General features: G+C 34.7%; 1 protein-coding gene across 2 annotated transcripts; it reads left to right on the top strand.

Moving 5' to 3' along the window:
* The first annotated feature begins 14,664 nt into the window (after nucleotides 1-14,664).
* LOC122015142 (probable disease resistance protein At4g27220) lies at nucleotides 14,665-18,931 on the top strand. 2 transcript variants are annotated; one of them, XM_042571875.1, is made up of 3 exons: nucleotides 14,665-14,781; nucleotides 15,370-18,443; nucleotides 18,567-18,931. In XM_042571875.1, the coding sequence occupies exons 1-3, from the start codon at nucleotides 14,686-14,688 to the stop codon at nucleotides 18,589-18,591; spliced, it is 3,195 nt and encodes a 1,064-aa protein (XP_042427809.1). In that variant the 5' UTR covers nucleotides 14,665-14,685; the 3' UTR covers nucleotides 18,592-18,931. The 2 variants fall into 2 exon arrangements, with proteins under 2 accessions (XP_042427809.1, XP_042427808.1); XM_042571874.1 differs by having other exon boundaries at nucleotides 15,205-18,443.
* Nucleotides 18,932-19,202: the final 271 nt, after the last annotated feature.

Raw genomic sequence — 19,202 nt, 5'->3', positions numbered from 1 at the left:
GGGTACAAATATGAATTTTCTACCCATAGGACACTACAATAAAATGGAATTGTAGAAAAAAAGAATAGAGTGTTGTAAGAGGTCACTAGGAACATGATGAATGAATATTTACTTAATAACTACGTATGGGCCGAAACAATAAATACAACATATTATGTGCAAAATTGAACTCTAATTCATAGGTTTTTAGATAAAACACCACACAAATTGTGGTTTCAAAAACCTCCCACAATTAACATCTTTGAGTGTTTGGATATAAAGTATACATTTTAAACATTAAAGATCATTTAGAAAAATTCTCCGCTAAGACGGATGAGGGTATTTTGGTAGGATACTCTAATCATAGCAAAGCCTATAGAGTTTACAATAAAGGATCTAAAATAGTTGAAGAATTCCTAAATGTTATCTTTGAAGAAAATTCATCTTCAAATCCAACAAAGACATCCGATTTTGAAATGTAATTTGAATTACAAAAATTAACATTAAATGAGGGAAATGAACAAGAGGGAGGAAACTAATAGAGTAAAAGTGAAAGAATAGAAGGGTCACCACTTGAGCATGTGGTCGCTGATAATCATCATTTTATCACAATAGTTAGGCTTCTAAATTCATGATTTTAACCCTCTTTTTGGTGTAAATTCGTGTTTATATTACATTTCACGAGTTGAGTTTATTTTTGGGCTTTTGATGCAGTTTCTTTTATATTTGTGGAATTATATGCTAATTTTTTTAATGTGATCTTTTGTAGTTGATCAAAAGGGTCATGGACTCGAGTCGGATCGATTTAAGTTTAACTTAAAGCTAGGTTTAAATGATAAGATTCATCTAGAACAATATGGATCGTTCATCCAAGATCAGGAGTGATCTGAGTCATCTATCAAGACTTGGTCCATCCAAGTCAAAAGAGGGGTAGATTAGTATAGGGAATAAGGCATGACACATCTAATGCATCATCTTGATGCTTCTTATAAGCATCCTTATCAGTTCGAGTGGCAATGGTGGTAGGTGGTTCAGGAATAGCTTGCTCTAGGACATACAGTTTTTTTTCTTACTTGAGGACAATTCTCAAGTTTATGTACTAGTCCATGAAATTAGCTTTGTTGAGCTTGTCCTTATCATGGATAGATCGCAGAGAGAGAGAGAGAGTATTTGACGTACTAGACGACATGATTATCTACAACAAGAAATGCTAAAATAAGTATCATATTTCAATCATTTAATTAAGTCTTTAATTAAATGATTCTCCCACTAAATTGTAAAGTTTGGTAGAAGCAAGTCATGGATATAGTTTTACCCACACTACTAGTTCCAAACCCAAAAGCAATGATATTCAAGTGGAACACGATCCATATTATACCTCATCTTGAGTTAACTTTGGCTAATGTCCCAAGACTTGTATAAGTTAGGTAGACAATATTTACCAATTACATCATATGCAACTCTTATTTACTGAGGTGAACAAGAATATCTGTTCATGTGCCTATCGTATGAAATCCATATTATAACTCACCTTGAGTTAGGTTTGGCTAATTGCCCAAGACTAGTATAATTTGAATGACATCATATGGGATATGCATCTATTTCTCAATCCAATTGAGATAATTTAGTTAAGTCGCACCCAAAGTCCAATAGTAAGACATCACAATTGTCCTGTCACATTCTACCAAGATAAATTAAGTCACTTTGCTTTGACAAAACCTTACTACAATTGATCGAGGTAGTAGTGAGTATCGAACTTAGGTGGGCATATTAAAATGACCTAATTACGATTAAACTACATATGCATCATATACAATCATGACATATCATGGCATATATCAATATATATGCTAAATAGAACGTGACATGGTTATGCCCCCATCTACTATGACCCCAAGCCAATGAGAAGATCGAAAGGTCAACCTAGGTAAAAGCATCTTCTCTAAATGCTTCCTTGATCGTCGTGTGTTGTTGTCCTTCTCACTTTTCACCATCGTCCAGTAGACTAGTTCTTTTAAAATTTATACATTACAAAATATAAAGAAACCTCGAGTTTCATTCGAGAATTGTCTAATTTTACAACTAGAAGTATAAAGATGATAAACACGACTACGGGTCATATTATGAATTACAACATGCACACATACAATCATCCAATCATATTAGGGTAAGGGGTCATAATCATGCACCATGACATATTAAACATGTGTTCTTCTTCTATATCACATATAAAATAGAACTAAAATGATGTATATGCATTCGCAAGTGACTCTGATACTACTGTAGGGATCTTATACATAAAACAATACATAATGCAACGGAAAAGAGATCCCTCCAGAGATCTTTATGAATATCATATACTATGTTTTCCTATTCTATCAGATAGAATAGTTACCTTTGTTGTGTGAACTGGTACTCCTGACGACAACTTTGATTAGGATGCAGATCTCAGCATGATCAACACGTTCGCACTTCTACGGTATCCACATAAACACATTCTCCATCCATTTCACGAACTCACTACTTGGAGAAGAAATAACCTTTATTGTACTAACAACTATACAAGGTTATGTTTGGCTAAGAGAAGAAGAGGAAAACGCAAAAAGGATCACCATCACCCAAAAGGTTACTTTACTTATATAAGGTTACATTACTTTACCAAAAGGTTTACTTCACCAAAATGTTACTTTACCAAAAATGTTACTTCACCAAAAGGTTGCTTTACCAAAAAAGTTACTTCACCTAAAATTTACTTTTACAAATGACTTTTATACTCATACAATGAATACAAGAAGTTTTTATTTCTTAATCTTCCTTTTAATTAATAATATATTAATCTCTATTAATATTCATTAATCTCAATGGATTAGATTTAGTAATTAGATTAAACATTAATCCAATAAGCCATTAACCCAATAAACCAATGAGTCTAACCCATTACTCAATGAGTCTAATCCAAATTCATTCGAGTCTAACTCAATGTGTCTAATTCAGATTAGACTTAACCCTATAATCCATCTATAAATCAACATATTCTTTGTGTGTGACCCAATAGACTCTCGTAACGTTGGCACTGTATCTTAAATCATTTTAAATACATAAGCAATAAGTGACATCATCAATGCATCATTGCTACCCAAGTGACGAGAATGTCGAGATTCCACCTAACCTTTCTGTGACTATTATCTTGTATAACTCAGTCTTTCTATGCTTGATATCTAGATTGATCCATAAGGCATAGATCATGTCATCCTCTTATCAATTTTTATGTTTCTTGATCCCTAAGTAGACACACTCAATCAAATAAGCTCAATATCTCATATTAAATAATTTGAGCATAGTCATGCATTCTTGTGCCTTACTTAATCATGGGGTCCACATATATCACTTCCGTCATATGAAAGGTATAAATCTCATCTACATCACTCACATCCCTCCATATAACTTATTGCATACTCAATGATCGATTTTAGAGTCCACTTTATTACAGGTGACGTTTGACGATACCAAAATATACAACTCCTTATATAGAAAATCGTAGTGATTTCAGGTCTAAGAACTATTCATACCAATAGTCACTATGAGAATGTTTATGCCACTCATATAGCGATTTATGAAACATTTCATAGTAGGTCAATTCAATATATATTTTCTAATATATACCTGTGTCAACGTGATATTTCATAACCATGACTTGTGAGATTAAGTCATCAATTAACTTACATGCTAGTAACAATGTATTAATATTATCCTTGTATATTAATATTTGACTAGGAATAGTTAAGAGAAGTGTCTATATATATCTACAAGCTCCCACTATCAATTCAACCAATTGATATACTGTAGACTAGAACCTACTGCCCTAAGATATTATTATACTTATTCATCTACCACATATCTAAAATAAATATAATAATTAATGTCTTTTATTAATGAAATATGATATAATACATCCTAAGTCGATCAACTCTTGATTGACTCTTAGAACTTACACTAACAATTAGGAACACTATCTAGATCTAGATCCTTTGATCTAGATCTGAATTGATTAATCGTTGATCAAGAGCTAGAGAATTCTGGGTCGTTGATCCAAATCTGAAGAGTTCTCACTCGTCCATTCAAATTTAGTTCAATTGAGAAGCTATAGTGCTGAGAGATCATCAAATACTGAGGGCGCACAAACATGTATATCTTTTTCATCACTTCCCACCACCGGCGATTTCCGGAGATCCATCCTCCTTCTCACCACCAAGGTCAAAGGGATCTCCCTTCCTCATCCATCCTCTGTCAACCATCACCGGAGCTCTGTCGATCATCATCCTCTTCAACCCGATGCCACCTCCATTCATAGCATATGATCATTGATTGTCATCCACCATCATCCACGGTGAGAGAAGTAGTTTTTCCTTTCATTTCCGGCGTTCCTAACAACCACGACCTTCCCCTTCCTCATTGATTCCACCTCCAGCGACTCCATCCAAATCCGATCGGCGATTCTTCCTCCACCATCGAATGCGAGTTTCATCTAGATCAGATCTTCAATTGAGAGCTTGGGGATTCCCTAGCTCGATCGATAATCTTCTATTATGATCAGAGGTGTATTCTTCTTTGATATTCGGATCTTCATTTCCTTAATTCATAAGGAATTCTTGATATCTCAGTTTGTTATTTGATTCTTGGATGAGGGATGAAATCGGATTTTGATTTAGTTGAATAAGAGTTGTTGCATTATTAGTTGCAATATGTTTGTTCCAATTTCCTTTTGAATTTGAATCCGTTTGACTTCTTGTATTCGTTAGTTTATTAAATGTCAATGATGTCTTCTGTTCAGTAGGTTGGTAAGATGCATGCAGATTTGATAGGATTAGATTGCATTATGTTGCATTCCATGAAATTTTTTTACTAGTGTAGCTTAGTTACATTTTTGTCAATTTCATTTCTTTTCATTCTTTATCCTTAGCATTAGTGAAAACCAAACCCCTATTTTCAAATAAATTTATCCTAGATTTCATCCTTGCTACATTCCTTGTGAAAGACTATCTGAATTATTTCCTATGTTATTGTTGGAGTGTATACTGAAAGCCTAAGCTTTTGTAAACATTTATTTTGAATAAAGAATCACATTTGGTCAAATTATCTACATTTGTTTGTAGTTGTTCAATTAATTTATATTGTAGATAACATAGTATGTGGTGTCACATACAGAAGATGATATTATCAGTACCTTATAAATTATAAACAGTGGCTCACGACCAAAATGGAAAGGAACAAACCATTAGAAGGTCGTAGTGTAATTAAGTACCAGTTTATCTTTATTGTATAATTACACTAGTACACTCAGAGTGTATTGAGTAGGACCATTTGAGGTCGTTTCTTTTATACTGACTTTATAAAGAAACAAATACCTCAGTTATTATGAAAGTGTGTGCTCTTAATCCTAATGTAATAACAAGCACATATATTTGATATTTATTTCTTTAATTTATCAATGAGTGAGATTTAGTTCGTTGAATCAATAAACCCGATAAGTTGGGAAATGGTATCACTTATAGTGTGTGTTGTTGATTATAGAAGGAAACTGTGTCCTAGAGATACTAGGTTGATAATGTCCTCAAGAGGAGCTCATAAAGATTGTCATGTTAAACTCTGCAGGTGGACTTAGTCCGACATGATAATAAGGTTGAGTGGTACTACTCTTGGACTTAGATATTAATTAAATGAGTTGTCAGTAACTCACTTAATTAGTGGACATTCGATATCTTAAACACAAGGAGACTAACACACTCATAATAAGAAGGAGCCCAAAAATGTAATTTGGGATTGGTGCGGTAGTTCAATGATAGTTCTCTAGTGGAATGAATTATCATTGATAAAATTAAGTTGTGTGTTCAATGCAACACGGGATGCTTAATTTTATCGGGAGACCAAAACCAATTCCTCCTCTCGGTCCCTATCGTAGCCTCTTATTTGTAGAGTTCTATACCCATCTATACCCACCTTCTATACTCACCCAATAGGGGCCGGCCAAGCTAGCTTGGGAAACAAGCTAGGGCCGGCCTAGGTATGAATTTGGGCGGCCGGCCCTAGCTTGAACCCAAGCTAGTGGGGGTCGGCCAAATTAAATTAAAAAGGGATTTTAATTTTAGTTTTTATTATGTGGAAGAAATAATTTATTAAAGAGAATTAAAATTAAAATATCTCTCTTATAAAAGATCTACAAAAGATTAAAGAAAGAAATTAGATCTCTTTCCTTATTTGTAGATTGGTGAGTTATTTTATTTTCTCTTTAAAAATTATTCACATGTTATAAAATTAAAATTATAGAAATTTCCTTTTATCAACCATGAAGAGATTTTAAAGAGAAATTTTATTTTTTAAAATTTCCGGAAACAAATTAGGAAGTTTTAATTGTTGATTGAAACTTGTCCAATTTGTTCTCCAATGATGTGGCCGGCCAATGAAGATTTAATTGGGAAATTTTATTTTATTTTTCTCAATTAAATCATGTCAAGGAAATTGAGGAAATTTTATTGTAATTAAATTTCCTAATTTGCCTAGGCCAAGGAATATAAAAGAAGGGGTGAGGGTGCCTTCAAGAGACACAACTTCTATTATTTTCTCTCCCTCTTTTCCTTGGTGTTGTGACCGGCCATCATCTCTTCTCTTCTTCCTCATTGTGGTGGCCGAAACTCTCTATTGCTTGGAGCTCTTGTGGAGGCCGGATACTACTTGGAGAAGAAGAAGAAGGAGAGGAAGCTTGCATCTCTTAGAGTTTGGTTGGTGTTTTTCTTCTTCCTTGGTGAAGTTTTCCTTTGTGGCCGAACCTAGCTAGGAGGAGAAGAAGATGGTTGGTGGTTTCTCATCTCGGAAGATCGTTGCCCACACAACGTCCGAGGTTAGAAGAGGAATACGGTAGAAGATCAAGAGGTTTTTCTACAATGTATAACTAGTAATTTTTCTTTCCGCATCATGCTAGTTATTTATGGAAATAATACCAAATACAAGAGGCTTACATTCTAGAATTTTGAATATGTTTTTCGATGTTGTGTTCTTTTGTTTTTTCTTTTCCTTGTGATTTGATTGTTCTCTTTGGTTAACCTAAAGTTATTTTAGGAAATTAAATATTAGCTTTCTATAAAAGGTTTTGTCTAGTCGGTGGTGGTTGCTCCCATATCCAAGAAGGTCATGTGCCTCGCCACGTCAGTACTGGGAACCAATTATGAAAATTAATATTTAATGGAATTAATAACTTAAGGAGACTTGGGTCGAACGTGTTAAGTTCCGCAGGAGATCCAAGTCAAAACCTAAAAGAACAAATAGATTAAGTTTTGGATCAAACGTGTTAAGTTCCGCAGGCGATCCAAAATTTAATTTAAAAGAACACATGGTAGCTAAGAAAAGGTTCAGACCTTTGTAAAAAATTTTTGTACAGTGGAACCTATAAGTTTTCCGAATAGCAACCAACAGTTATATCAGTATAGAGAATGTCCGGTACTTAATTGTTTGTAAACGTGTCACAACAACACGCCTATCTAATTTAGCATCATTGTTGGGGAATTGTTAGCGGTGTTTATAACCTTAGGATTATTTTTCTATTTTTACTTTAAATTTTGGGAAAAAAATATTATCAAGTGCTTTAATGTCATATATCCATGTGATTTATATTGTGTATTTTCTATCTTTTGATCTTGTTTGCGAGTGTTTCAAGAGCAACCATGGATACATACTCTCACCAGTTTGGAAGTAGAATGGAGAGGAGGTTGGAGGAGATAGCTTCTCTTTGCAAACAAATGTTATTGAGGCAATCTCAACAATACAATCCGACTATGCAAACTCAATACTATTGTCCTGAATCTCAGTATTATCAACCTGAACAACAATACTACCAACCAATCAATAGCAAAATAGGTATGCATTATGTTCAAATATCTATAATTTTAATTGGGTGGATCATTCATATTTCAGGTATGAAGATGCATAAAGTTAGGTTACTGAGTCATATCCAACATATCAGAGCCCATATAATTTCAAGATTATTCTACACCTACCTAACCATAATCATTCCAATAGAGTGAGCCAACTCCCTAGGGGTCATTTCAAAGTTTCAATGAAGAAGTGCCTACCCCCAATCAACCTAAATTGTCAGTATATGATCTTAAGGATATCATCCAACAAATGACATTGCAACAAGCATCTTATACTTTTTGGATAGAACAAGAAGACGTTGAATTAAGTCAAAGATTACATATGAAATTGGATCAGCGTACAACATCTATCACCCATTGACAAGCATAATACTCCATGAGGAGATCAATTGTAGAGCTTGTGATAGTCCTAACCCTGATTTCACTATTCTATAAGACTCCTCTAGTTTTTTTTTAATATTGTGATATTGTAGTTGTAGATGAGCCTGACTCTGATGATATTATTGTTGTTACAGATATTGTTGATGATGCAAGTGTTGCTGATAAGGGTGGAGAGCCAACTGAGACTGACTATGCATTTGTTGATGAAGAAAGTGTAGGAACTTGTAATGTAGAAACAAAGTCCCCAAAATCACTTCCTTTAGATGCATCACCACCTAAACCTGAGTCAAAGCCCTTACCTAACATGGAGAATGCCACATTCACTTGTCTAGAATCGCTAGATAACTTTTGGCATAATAAGATTAGTATCTCTTGTGATCATTTAGAAAATTTAATAGAGGTGTCTATAATTGATTTTATTGGTTGGGATACATTATTTGATACATGCTCTATAAAGTTTGGCATTGTTCCATCTTTTTCTTACCCCGCATGCATGCGGGAGATGTATACTTTCTATCTCTGTAGACTTCTGAAGTGGATACTCTAACTGAATCGCTTCCAACCAACCATCTAGAAGACCTTTCAAGGAGACAACAGAGGAGGGAGCAATGCATTACGACATTGATCATGTGAGAATATCTCTCTCTTCTATTGAGACAATCATATTATCAATATGGATTTTACTTTTAAATCATCTTTAATCGCCAAGAATAAAAAAGAGTTTGTTCTTTATTATTTTTTTTACTTCATATTTTTCTTTACTTTCTACTTTACTTTCATACTTTACATTTTATTTGGTCTATATTTTATTTGATTTTCAATATCTTTAGAATCATAAAAGGCTTTTAAGTTTAACCATCAAATTTCTAAGTCATTTAATTTGATTGAATATTTTACTTGCATACTATCGATTAGCGACAATTAGGCATGGTGTTTGGCTTAAAAAAAAAAGAAGAAAACATGAATAACAATAAGCGACATTTTTTTGTCAGAGAATATTTCAACCAATCCAGAAATAACTTATATCAAGCAAGTAAAAACTTTCTTTGATTTTTGTCAACGAATTTAGGAGGCTTTTCTAGGCCGACAATCAAATAAGCATGCATATTTATCTCTTTTCTCATGTAGATAACTCCATATGGATTTACGTAAATTAGGATCTCGTTCGATAATATTATCATTATTGTTTATCAATCTTTTGAAATTTAGTTGGAGAAGGTTCTATAGTTGAAGCTTTATCTTTGAAGAGATCGAGAACCTTTGATTAAATATTGTCACAAACGATATTAGAAGAGCTATCTTTCGAACATCTTTTCTTGAAGTAGGAATCATTTTTTTTTTTACTCTAATGAACCTATATAAAAAATATTAGTAAGTAATCATTTGGTATAGAAAATATCACATATATGATAACCAATTACATGGATAAAACATGAAAATTTACTAAGCTTATGAAGAATTCAAGATGGAAGACTATATTAAAATTGCAATTCCAACAATTTGAGAAATAGAGATGAAAATTTGATTTAGAGCTTCCGGCTTATCTTTATTCTTCAATGGCCACATCTATCTATTGGACTTTGCAATTGCAAGTTTGCAACTCCATGAAAAATAGAGATGAAAATTTTAATTTAGGTCTTCTAGCTACTCTTTGTTCTAGAGATCAAAATTTTGATTTAATTAGGACTGCAAATTTTCTCTGTTTTTCAATTACCATTTCTATCCCTCGGACTTTGGAGTTTGCGTATCTTCTCATTGTCTCACCCTTACCCTTTTAATTAATTTTTAATCTTAAACTTTGATTGGGGTCAAATACATTTAATTTCGGAATTCTAATGGGATTTAATGTAATAATGATGATTTGATGACGATATTAAAGTAAATAGGCTGATAGACATGATAAAAAAAATAAAATATTAGAGAGAAAATCACTTATCCATTTTTGAAAAAAAAAAACACTTAAGATGACTCCAATGAATATTTTCATTAGACAATATTAAACGACGACGACGACGTAATAAGGGATCGAATACAGTGATGTTGAAGGAAGTGAGGAAAAAAACGAAGCTATTGTCGTAGTTTGTCCTTGTCCGACTAAAATATTATCTTCACATCTTTATTAATTATATTTATCACATAGTACAACTTGTGTCACGTCATTCTTGGCGATTATTTGACCAAGAATCACTAGGAGATAAAATTGTATATTTCAAAATGATTATTTAATTTTAATTAAGATTTCAAATTGATTTTGTCAAAAATAAACAAGGAGGAATCTTGAGTTGCAATATAACAAAATTGCATATAAGTCCTTTGAGAATCATTCACTTTCATATTCATCTATATAAATTTAAAACACATTTACTAATTTTTTATTAGAGACTCCGAACTTTATAAAAAGAATTTGAATGGATTATCTTAAAATTCAATTAAAGTGAGATTTTAATGAGTTTAATGTTAGGTTGGTGTAGAAATTTAGATTTTTTTTTTATGAAAATAGTAGAAAGCAAAAGCAGTCTTCTAATTTTATTATTCTTAAATACCATCCTATGATAAAAAAAATCAAAAAGTGTTTCAATTTAAATTAAAATAATTTTTAATCAAAATTATTATCACGTGGTGTAATTTTAATTAAAACTGTTATAATATTATTAAATTAACTTTAGTTAAAAATAAAGTTATAATTTTTAATCAATAATAAATTAATTTTAATATTAAAGCAGATTTATCAAAATTGAGTAATTTTTATTCAAATTAAAATAGTGTCAATTAATATTAAAGCAGTTTTGATAATAATGTAATCAATCTAATAAAGGGAATAATTTTAAAATAAAAAATTAAAAAGGAAATATCTTTATGATATATTTTATAATATTAAAAATAAGAGGTGTTTTTTTAATATTTATCCAATAATTAATGAAGTCATTGTGTTCTAATATAGAGTAAACTGTGAAAGTGCCGATTTCATTAGGGATGATAATTTTGAGTTCAGATCCTCTTGTCTAATATTTTTTTTTCTCTTTTGTAATTAACACATTAAATCTTAGCTATAATCTAGTTAAAATTATCTACGATCTCCTTTGGGTTTATCTTCTCACTTAAATTATAATTTTGGATCAAGTCAGGTGATCGAAAGTCACCGGCGATGGGACGAATTGTATGGTGTCGAGTAAGGGACGACCTGTCCACCGTCGATAGCATCCGATCGCTTGACTCGATTCAAAACTATAACATAGGTATGAAAATGAACCCAAGGGAGATCATAGTCAATTTCAACTGGATTTCAACCGCAATCCGACATGTAAATTATAAAAGACACCAAGAAGAGATTAGAAATTATGGACCATAAGATCTAGACTCATAATTTTCTCATGAAAAATTTGATATCCGATCCTAATAGAAGATAAAAAAATATAAAAGAAAACTTTAGATCAGATTAAATAATCACCTATTCGTACCTTAGGTTTGATACGCTAACGACATTACATTACATTATATCCTGTGCACACCTAATAAAATTTTAAACTCAATCTGTAAATTTGAAAAGTAAAATCCAAAATAACATACCCAAAGCTAAAAAATATATATATAATAAAAAAACAAAATAAAAAACAACGTTGGCGTGTGTGACGCGACGCAAGTCCGGGCCACAACTCCTCAACGTAAAAGAATTATAGTGTGAAAAAAATATATAAACCTTATTTTTTTTTTTTTTGTAAAAAAAAAAAACTTTAGTCTGGTTATTATATTAGGCAAAAAATTTAATTTACTTTTGCATCCGATATCCATAGATATCTCATCTGTTTTTTTTTCCCATAGAAAATAGCACGTCTTCCTATCTAAAACCGGGAAGATAGAAAATTCAAAATGTGGCGACTTCATTGAACGAGTACAGATTGTGTTCCACTATGTAAAATAAGTAATATCACTATCGAGTCAAATAAAGGATTCCTAGTATTGACCCTTCGATATTCAAATGAATCATCGAAATTATAGAAGTAGAGTAACAATAGAACTAGCACCAAATAATAATAACACATACCACCGACGATGATGGACCCTTCTTTATATAGAACTTTGGTAGGCGATGTGCATGCCTCTCGAGGTGTGGATACGTTCTCCAATACATCCTATGAAAGGACCTGTCATGAAAGTATTTCTGAAACCATACCTTTGTTGGCGCTGGTAATTCCGTTATGTTTAAATTTCTCGTACAAAAATTGTACAAGTACAGAACTATTCCTAGCAACCCGCACGTTTGATCAGACATGTGTTTGATCAATCAAGCAAGTTCTTGAATGATCAAAGTACACCTTGATCGAAGTACAAGATCACTGGCATTTTTTGTTGGTATTCAAAGTTGATATCCAAAATCGATACGAAAAGAACAAAACTAGATACGCAACGGAATTAAAGAACTAGTTGTACCTTTCTTCGTAGCTAAAGACCTCTTAATCTTCTGTCGTATTCCTCTCATCTTCTTGAACGTCGTGTGGGCGACGATCTACCAAGACAACACCACTCTTATTTTCTTCTCTTCCAAACCGTCGACTACAAAAGGAGTCGAGGGGGTTGTGACGCCGACCCTAGGAGGAGGAGAGGGGGCGACAACCGCAAGGAGAGAAGGGAGAGGGTTCGGTTACAAGGAAAGAAAAATTAACAAAAATTTGTTTAGAAAAAATCTAAACAAATTATGTTAAACCAAACCAAGTTAAATTAAACCAAATCAAGTTAAGTTAAACCAAACTAAGTTAAGTTAAACCAAACCCGATTATGGAAGGGTGGATGCGAGACTTTATATATAGAGGTTACAACAGGGACCTAGAGGAGGAATTGATTTTAACCTCCTGATGAACTTGAGCTTCCTGTGTTCGACCCGAACACCCAACTCAAATTCATCAATAATAACTCATACCACTAAAGGGTCATTATTGAACTACCACACCAATCTCATATTACAATATGAGCTCCTACTTATCATGAGTGTGTTAATCTCCCTGTGTTTAAGATATCGTATGTTCATTAATTAAATAAATTACTGACAACTCATTTAATTAACATCTGACTCGAAGAGTAGTACCACTCAACTTTATTATCATGTCAGACTAAGTCCACCTGCAGGGTTTACATGATAATCCTTATGAGCTCATCAAGGGGACATCATCAACCTAAATAAATAGGGCACAATTTCTCTTTATAATCAACAACACACCATATAAATGGTACTATCTCCCAACTTATCGGACCTATTGATTTAACGATAAATCTCACTCATTGATAAGTTAAAGAAATAAATACTAAGTATATATGTTTGTTATTATATCGGGATTAAGAGTACGCGCATCCATAATAATAGAGGTTCTATTTTTTTATATAGTCAGTATAAATCGAACAACCTCAAATGGTCCTGCTCAATACACACATAGTGTACTAGTATAATTATATAGTCAAGATAAACTAATACCAAATTACACTACGACCGTTCCAATGGTTTGTCCCTATCCATCTTGGTTGTGAGCTACTATTTATAATTTATAAGGAACCGATAACATGATCTTCTGTGTGACACCGCATACTATGTTATCTACAATATAAATTAAATGGACAACTGCATCGACATATATAAATATAAAATGCAGACATTTGACCAAAGTGATTCTCATTTCAAAATATCTCAAAAAACATATGTTCATACAAAATCTAGACTTATAGTATACATCCCAACAACCTTAACAAGGTATGCATATCCCTGACAAGATAATAGAAGCTTTCATCGTACGATTCGCCAGTCGACCATGCCTCGTGTCAGCAACTACTATCTTCCAAAAGGATGTCAAGAGATACTGCAATGGTTCCGTTGCTTGGCCGAGCGGGATAGCCACTCGACCCAAACTCCACTCCGTCCTTGACCAGGTCCTGTTGTTTGGTTGATCGGGGTAGCCGCTCGGTCATGACCTCTCCACTCTATCGACTTTAATTGGTCTTCTGTACGGTGACTGTGTAGTAACATTGTCTCCTCCATTCGGACAAGCTATCCGGTCTCCTTTGGTGTCCTGCTGCTCCGTACTGAGCGCTGGCTGTTTTACGTATCATCCTGAGCGGGACGAGTGGTCGGCTCGGACATGCCTCCCGCCGGCCGGACCCTGACTGTCCCGACCGGTCGTCGTAATTATCCTCTATTCGGTCCTTTGACACCTAGGTATTAACCCTCTTGACTTTGACATTTATCTTGACAGTTGACTCTGTGTCAGGTGGGCCTCCCTCTATCGCCTCACACGAGACGAGACGAGGAATAGCAGACCGAATATAAGAATTTAATAAATATTTTTATTAAAATAATTTATTTGTTTAAAAAAAAAAATGGTGGATACTGATCCTCAGTCATCGTATGTGACATCGGATGCCCTCCCATCGCTACTGTTCTGGTTTCATCATTTTGTTATCTCCTTTGGTTGCTTCTGGTTCCATCTTGCTCGCGATCATTGACATTGCGGAGGTATGGTCGTCAACTTCTCTTTCGATGTTTTTATATTTCTCGAGTGTTCTATGTGCAATCGGGCAACCTAAACTATGATGTTTATCTTCACTTGATTCTTCTACTGCGATGTGTTTGGGAAATTTTCGTGTGAAAGACATGAAACATCATCTTTGTTAACTGGCACAATCAGATCTTGAGAGAGGCTTTTGTTCGTGTATTTGCTTCGTTTTCTCATATTAGGGTGGAAAATTTCGCATTTTGGAACCATCAAGAACAAATGAAACTAAAGGATTCTTTTGTGAAAGCCATGAAAGTTTTGGCTCTTTAACTTTGCTTTGTTTGACGGTAGATCTGATTTTTCTCATCAAGTGCTTCAATTTTTTTTTTATTTGATTTTTGAACTACCAAATAGACCACCGTGTAAATTTACTTCCTGCGCAGATCATGGTTCCTCCTTGCTTTAATACCTGTTGTGGAGGAATAGGATCAGGGACGGGGAATGAGATTGTGAAGTACTCTTGGAATAAATTAAAAACACACGCATGTTATTTTATATATTGCAAAAAGAAATTTGAAAAACTCAAAGAACAGTTTGATCTTTTAAAGGCCATCAGGGATGATACACAACAAAAAGTGGAGGCAGCTAAAAGAAACAATAAAGTTATCAGTGATGAAGTCAACTTGTGGCTAAACAAGGTTCTTGAACTGGAGGGGAAGTTTAATAATATCGAGAAAAACTTCAACAGAATAGTAGAGGATGAGAAATACTACATCCCTAGTTTGGTATCTCGTTATAAGGTCGGACGGGAGGCTACCAGGAAAAAGGACAAAGCATTGAAACTACTAGATCGAAGCAACTTCCAAGCTTTTTCTCATCCTCTTGATCCATCAACTGTTAATCACCCATCTAACGCAGATTTTGTGAGCTTTGGTGCCACCAAAGAGGCAATGCAAAAGGTTATAGATGCACTAAATGATGATAAAGTGAATCTGATTGGAATATATGGCATGGGTGGTGTAGGTAAGACTACATTGATGGAAGAAATAGGCAGAATGGTGAAGGAAGCAAAAACATTTGATGTGGTAATAGATGTGGTTGTGTCACAGAATCCAAACATAGCTCAGATCCAACGCGACATTGCTGATGCACTCGACATGCGTGACTCCTCAAATAAGATGTTGGTCACTAGGTTGAAGCAGGAGAAGAAAGTTTTGATAATGTTGGATGATGTTTGGGCACGGCTGGAGTTGGTTAAGGCAGTTGGGATTCCATACCGAGAACACAAGGGTTGTAAAGTCATACTTACCTCCCGCAAAGCTGAAACATGCAATGTAATGGAAACTGATGTCTCAGTGGAAGTTGCCACCTTGTCTGAAGAAGATTCATGGTATCTTTTCAGAATGAGGGCAGGACAAGTTGCTGCATCTGATGGCATAGAACCGGTTGCGAGAAAGGTAGCACAAGAATGTTGTGGTTTGCCGTTGGCAATTGTTGTAGTGGGAAGGGCATTACGATCTTACAAGGACTCAAGTGCTTGGGAAGATGCCCTGTCCCAACTCAAGCAAGCCGTTCCTTTAAACATGGAAGAGGTAGAGGAAAAATTGTACAAGCCGCTAGAACTAAGTTATCAAAACCTGAAGACTGCTGAACTAAAACAGTTGTTTCTCTACTGTTGTTTGTTCCGCGAAGACTATGACATCAGTGAAGATGAAGTAACTCGATATGCAGTGGGAGAGAATTTATTGAGTAATCTCTCCACTTTAGAGGATGTACGTGGCAGAGTACATTTTTTGCTCCAAAAACTTAAACTTTCAGGTTTACTGCTTGATAGTAAGAAAGCAGGTTGTGTGAAGCTTCATGATGTGGTGCGAGATGTAGCTGTATATATTGGCTCCAAGGACAACAACCATTTTCTTGTTAAAGCTGGACATGGCCTTGCTGATTGGCCGGAGTGCGGGAACTTAGCAGATTGCAAGAGAATTTCACTCTCAAACAATTTCTTGCAAGAAATTCCTGAAAAACCAAATTGCTGCAAACTAATTCTGTTGTTGCTGAATATGAACCCAATTACTAGGGTGCCAATCAATTTCTTTGAAAATATGGCCACACTAAATGTCCTCGATTTTAGTAATACGGGCATTACTTCTTTACCTTCCTCATTGACATGCTTAAATGGTCTAGGAACTCTCCGTTTAGACAGATGTAAAGAGCTGAAGGATATAAATGTTGTCGGGGAGCTAAAGACACTCATAATACTTACCTTGCAGGAATGCAGAGGTATTACTGCATTACCGGAAACCATAGATGGTCTGGTTAAACTAAAGCTTTTGGACTTGTCCAATTGCACATCGCTGCAGATACTCAGAAATTTGATACCAAAGTTAACTCAACTTGAAGAACTTTACTTGAGAGGCTACAATGTGACCGAAGAACTATTAGTTGAGGTTGCATCTTTGAAAAGGTTGGTCAGGGTTGAGTTGTATGTCAAGTGTGCTCGAGATTTTTCTGAACAAGTTTTTCCTAACAATGCTTACAAAGTCTTGCGCCACTTCATTATTTATAATGAGCCAGATTGGTTTTCACTTGCTTCTAAATACCAGAGAAACTTTTTTATAAAGCAAGCAAGCCAGTCGATGATCAGTTGGGGTAAGCCTTTTCTCAGGAGTGCCGAAGAATTGAGGCTCGATAGTTGCCAATGGAATTTCACAGATCTCATGTCTTGCTTTGCCACTCTGAAGTCTTTGCTCATTGTGAACTGCCATCAAATCCAATGTCTTCTATGGTCAACTGATGATACTCCGTCGAATGCATTTGGCGAGCTCATGAAGCTAACCCTTTCGGACATGGAGAAGCTGGAACAGGTTTGTCATGGCCAGCTTCCTGCTCATTCACTTGGAAAATTAAGAACACTTGAATTAAGATGGTGCAGAAACATTGTTGACATTTTGCCGCAAGACTTGCTTCAGAGAGTGCATCCAAGTCTAGTAGAGCTTCTTCTTGAAGGATGTCCCAGGCCACATGTACTGCTAAATTTCGAAGGGCTTGGGCATGATTCCGTTATCTTTCCGAAACTGCAAATGATACGAGTATCTCAGATGTCGGATGTAATCAGTTTCTGCAATGGAGTTGTTCCTCCTGGAAGCTTGCATAACCTCACTACTTTTGAAGTTGTTAATTGTAAAAAGCTATTGAATCTGTTCTCGCAGACATTGGACACAACTCATTCACGATTGCTACCATCTGAAACTTTTAAGAAATTGAAGCAACTACAGATAATGGGTTGCCCATGCCTCAAACATGTTTTCTTGCCAAGCATTGCAAATGAGCTTCAAAGCCTAGAAAGATTGGAGATAAAAAATAACAGCTCCATCGAGACTATCATCGCCAACGAAGAAGGCTGTGATTTGAAGAAGGGGGCTTTCCCCATCCTCAAGCGACTATTGTTCATCAAATTGCCCAGACTAATATGTTTCTTTGAAGGAGAACCGGCAAAAACCTTGGATTGGCCATCATTGGAGTACATCCATTTCGGTGATTGTTCGAACCTAGCAAGACTCCCCATTGGACATGAGAGCGCACAGAAGCTGAAGAAGGTGCATGTTGCAAGACTTGATGATGTCAACTGGTTCGAATCATTGAAATGGGAAGTCGATACGATCAAGTCACGCTTTGACATCATGTAAGAGCCTCTGAGTCATTATTTTACTTGAAGCATTCTATTAATCATATTTTGCCATTTCAATACTATTCAGCATCAAGATCTTGTTTTGACCCTCAAACTGATGTCTGTAATTTATTGCAGTCAATCCATCAATGAAGTCAAGTAGACTCCAAATTTGAAGGATGGATTCTTTTGTGAGGTGTGAAGATTCTGCCTGTGCTCTTATAAGATCCAGCAGCCATTTATATCTCTAGATTTGTGTGTTTAAATTGGGTGGATGTGCTCTGGAAGACATTATCTTATCGAACAATTCAGCAATAATTGTAAGATATTTTTTTGTTCCTTCCATTTTGTGCTTCAAGTTCATATGCCATCGATTGCCAGATATCTCTCTTGTTTGTTCCATTTTGGGCTTCTTCGCCCAACCAATATGTCCGGAGCACAATTTATGCATGTTCAAAAGCTAATTTTAAGAATATTCATCCCATTTGAAATTCGAAGTTTAATCCTCTTATTGTTACTCTAATTAGTGCTTTCATTTTGTTTGCTTTTTTATCAAGCTTCATGTTGGTGTTCTTGTGAATCATGAACAGGATTTTTTATAACACTATCAATAAACTTTTTTTTTAATCAATAAACTCTTTTGAGTGCTTAATTTATAGAACTTAAGGTTTTCTCTGGCAGACTTGAACTGGGACTGTATGTTTTGAGGAAAGTGAGAGAAGGCATTGTGTGAATAACATGGAAACTATTTTATTCAAAATTAATTAATTAAAT

The sequence above is a fragment of the Zingiber officinale genome, chromosome 8B, assembly GCF_018446385.1.
Source record: "Zingiber officinale cultivar Zhangliang chromosome 8B, Zo_v1.1, whole genome shotgun sequence".
In the NCBI taxonomy this organism is placed as follows: Eukaryota; Viridiplantae; Streptophyta; class Magnoliopsida; order Zingiberales; family Zingiberaceae; genus Zingiber; species Zingiber officinale.
The sequence above is the reverse complement of the archived record's forward strand: the minus strand, read 5'-3'. Positions and strand labels throughout refer to the sequence as shown.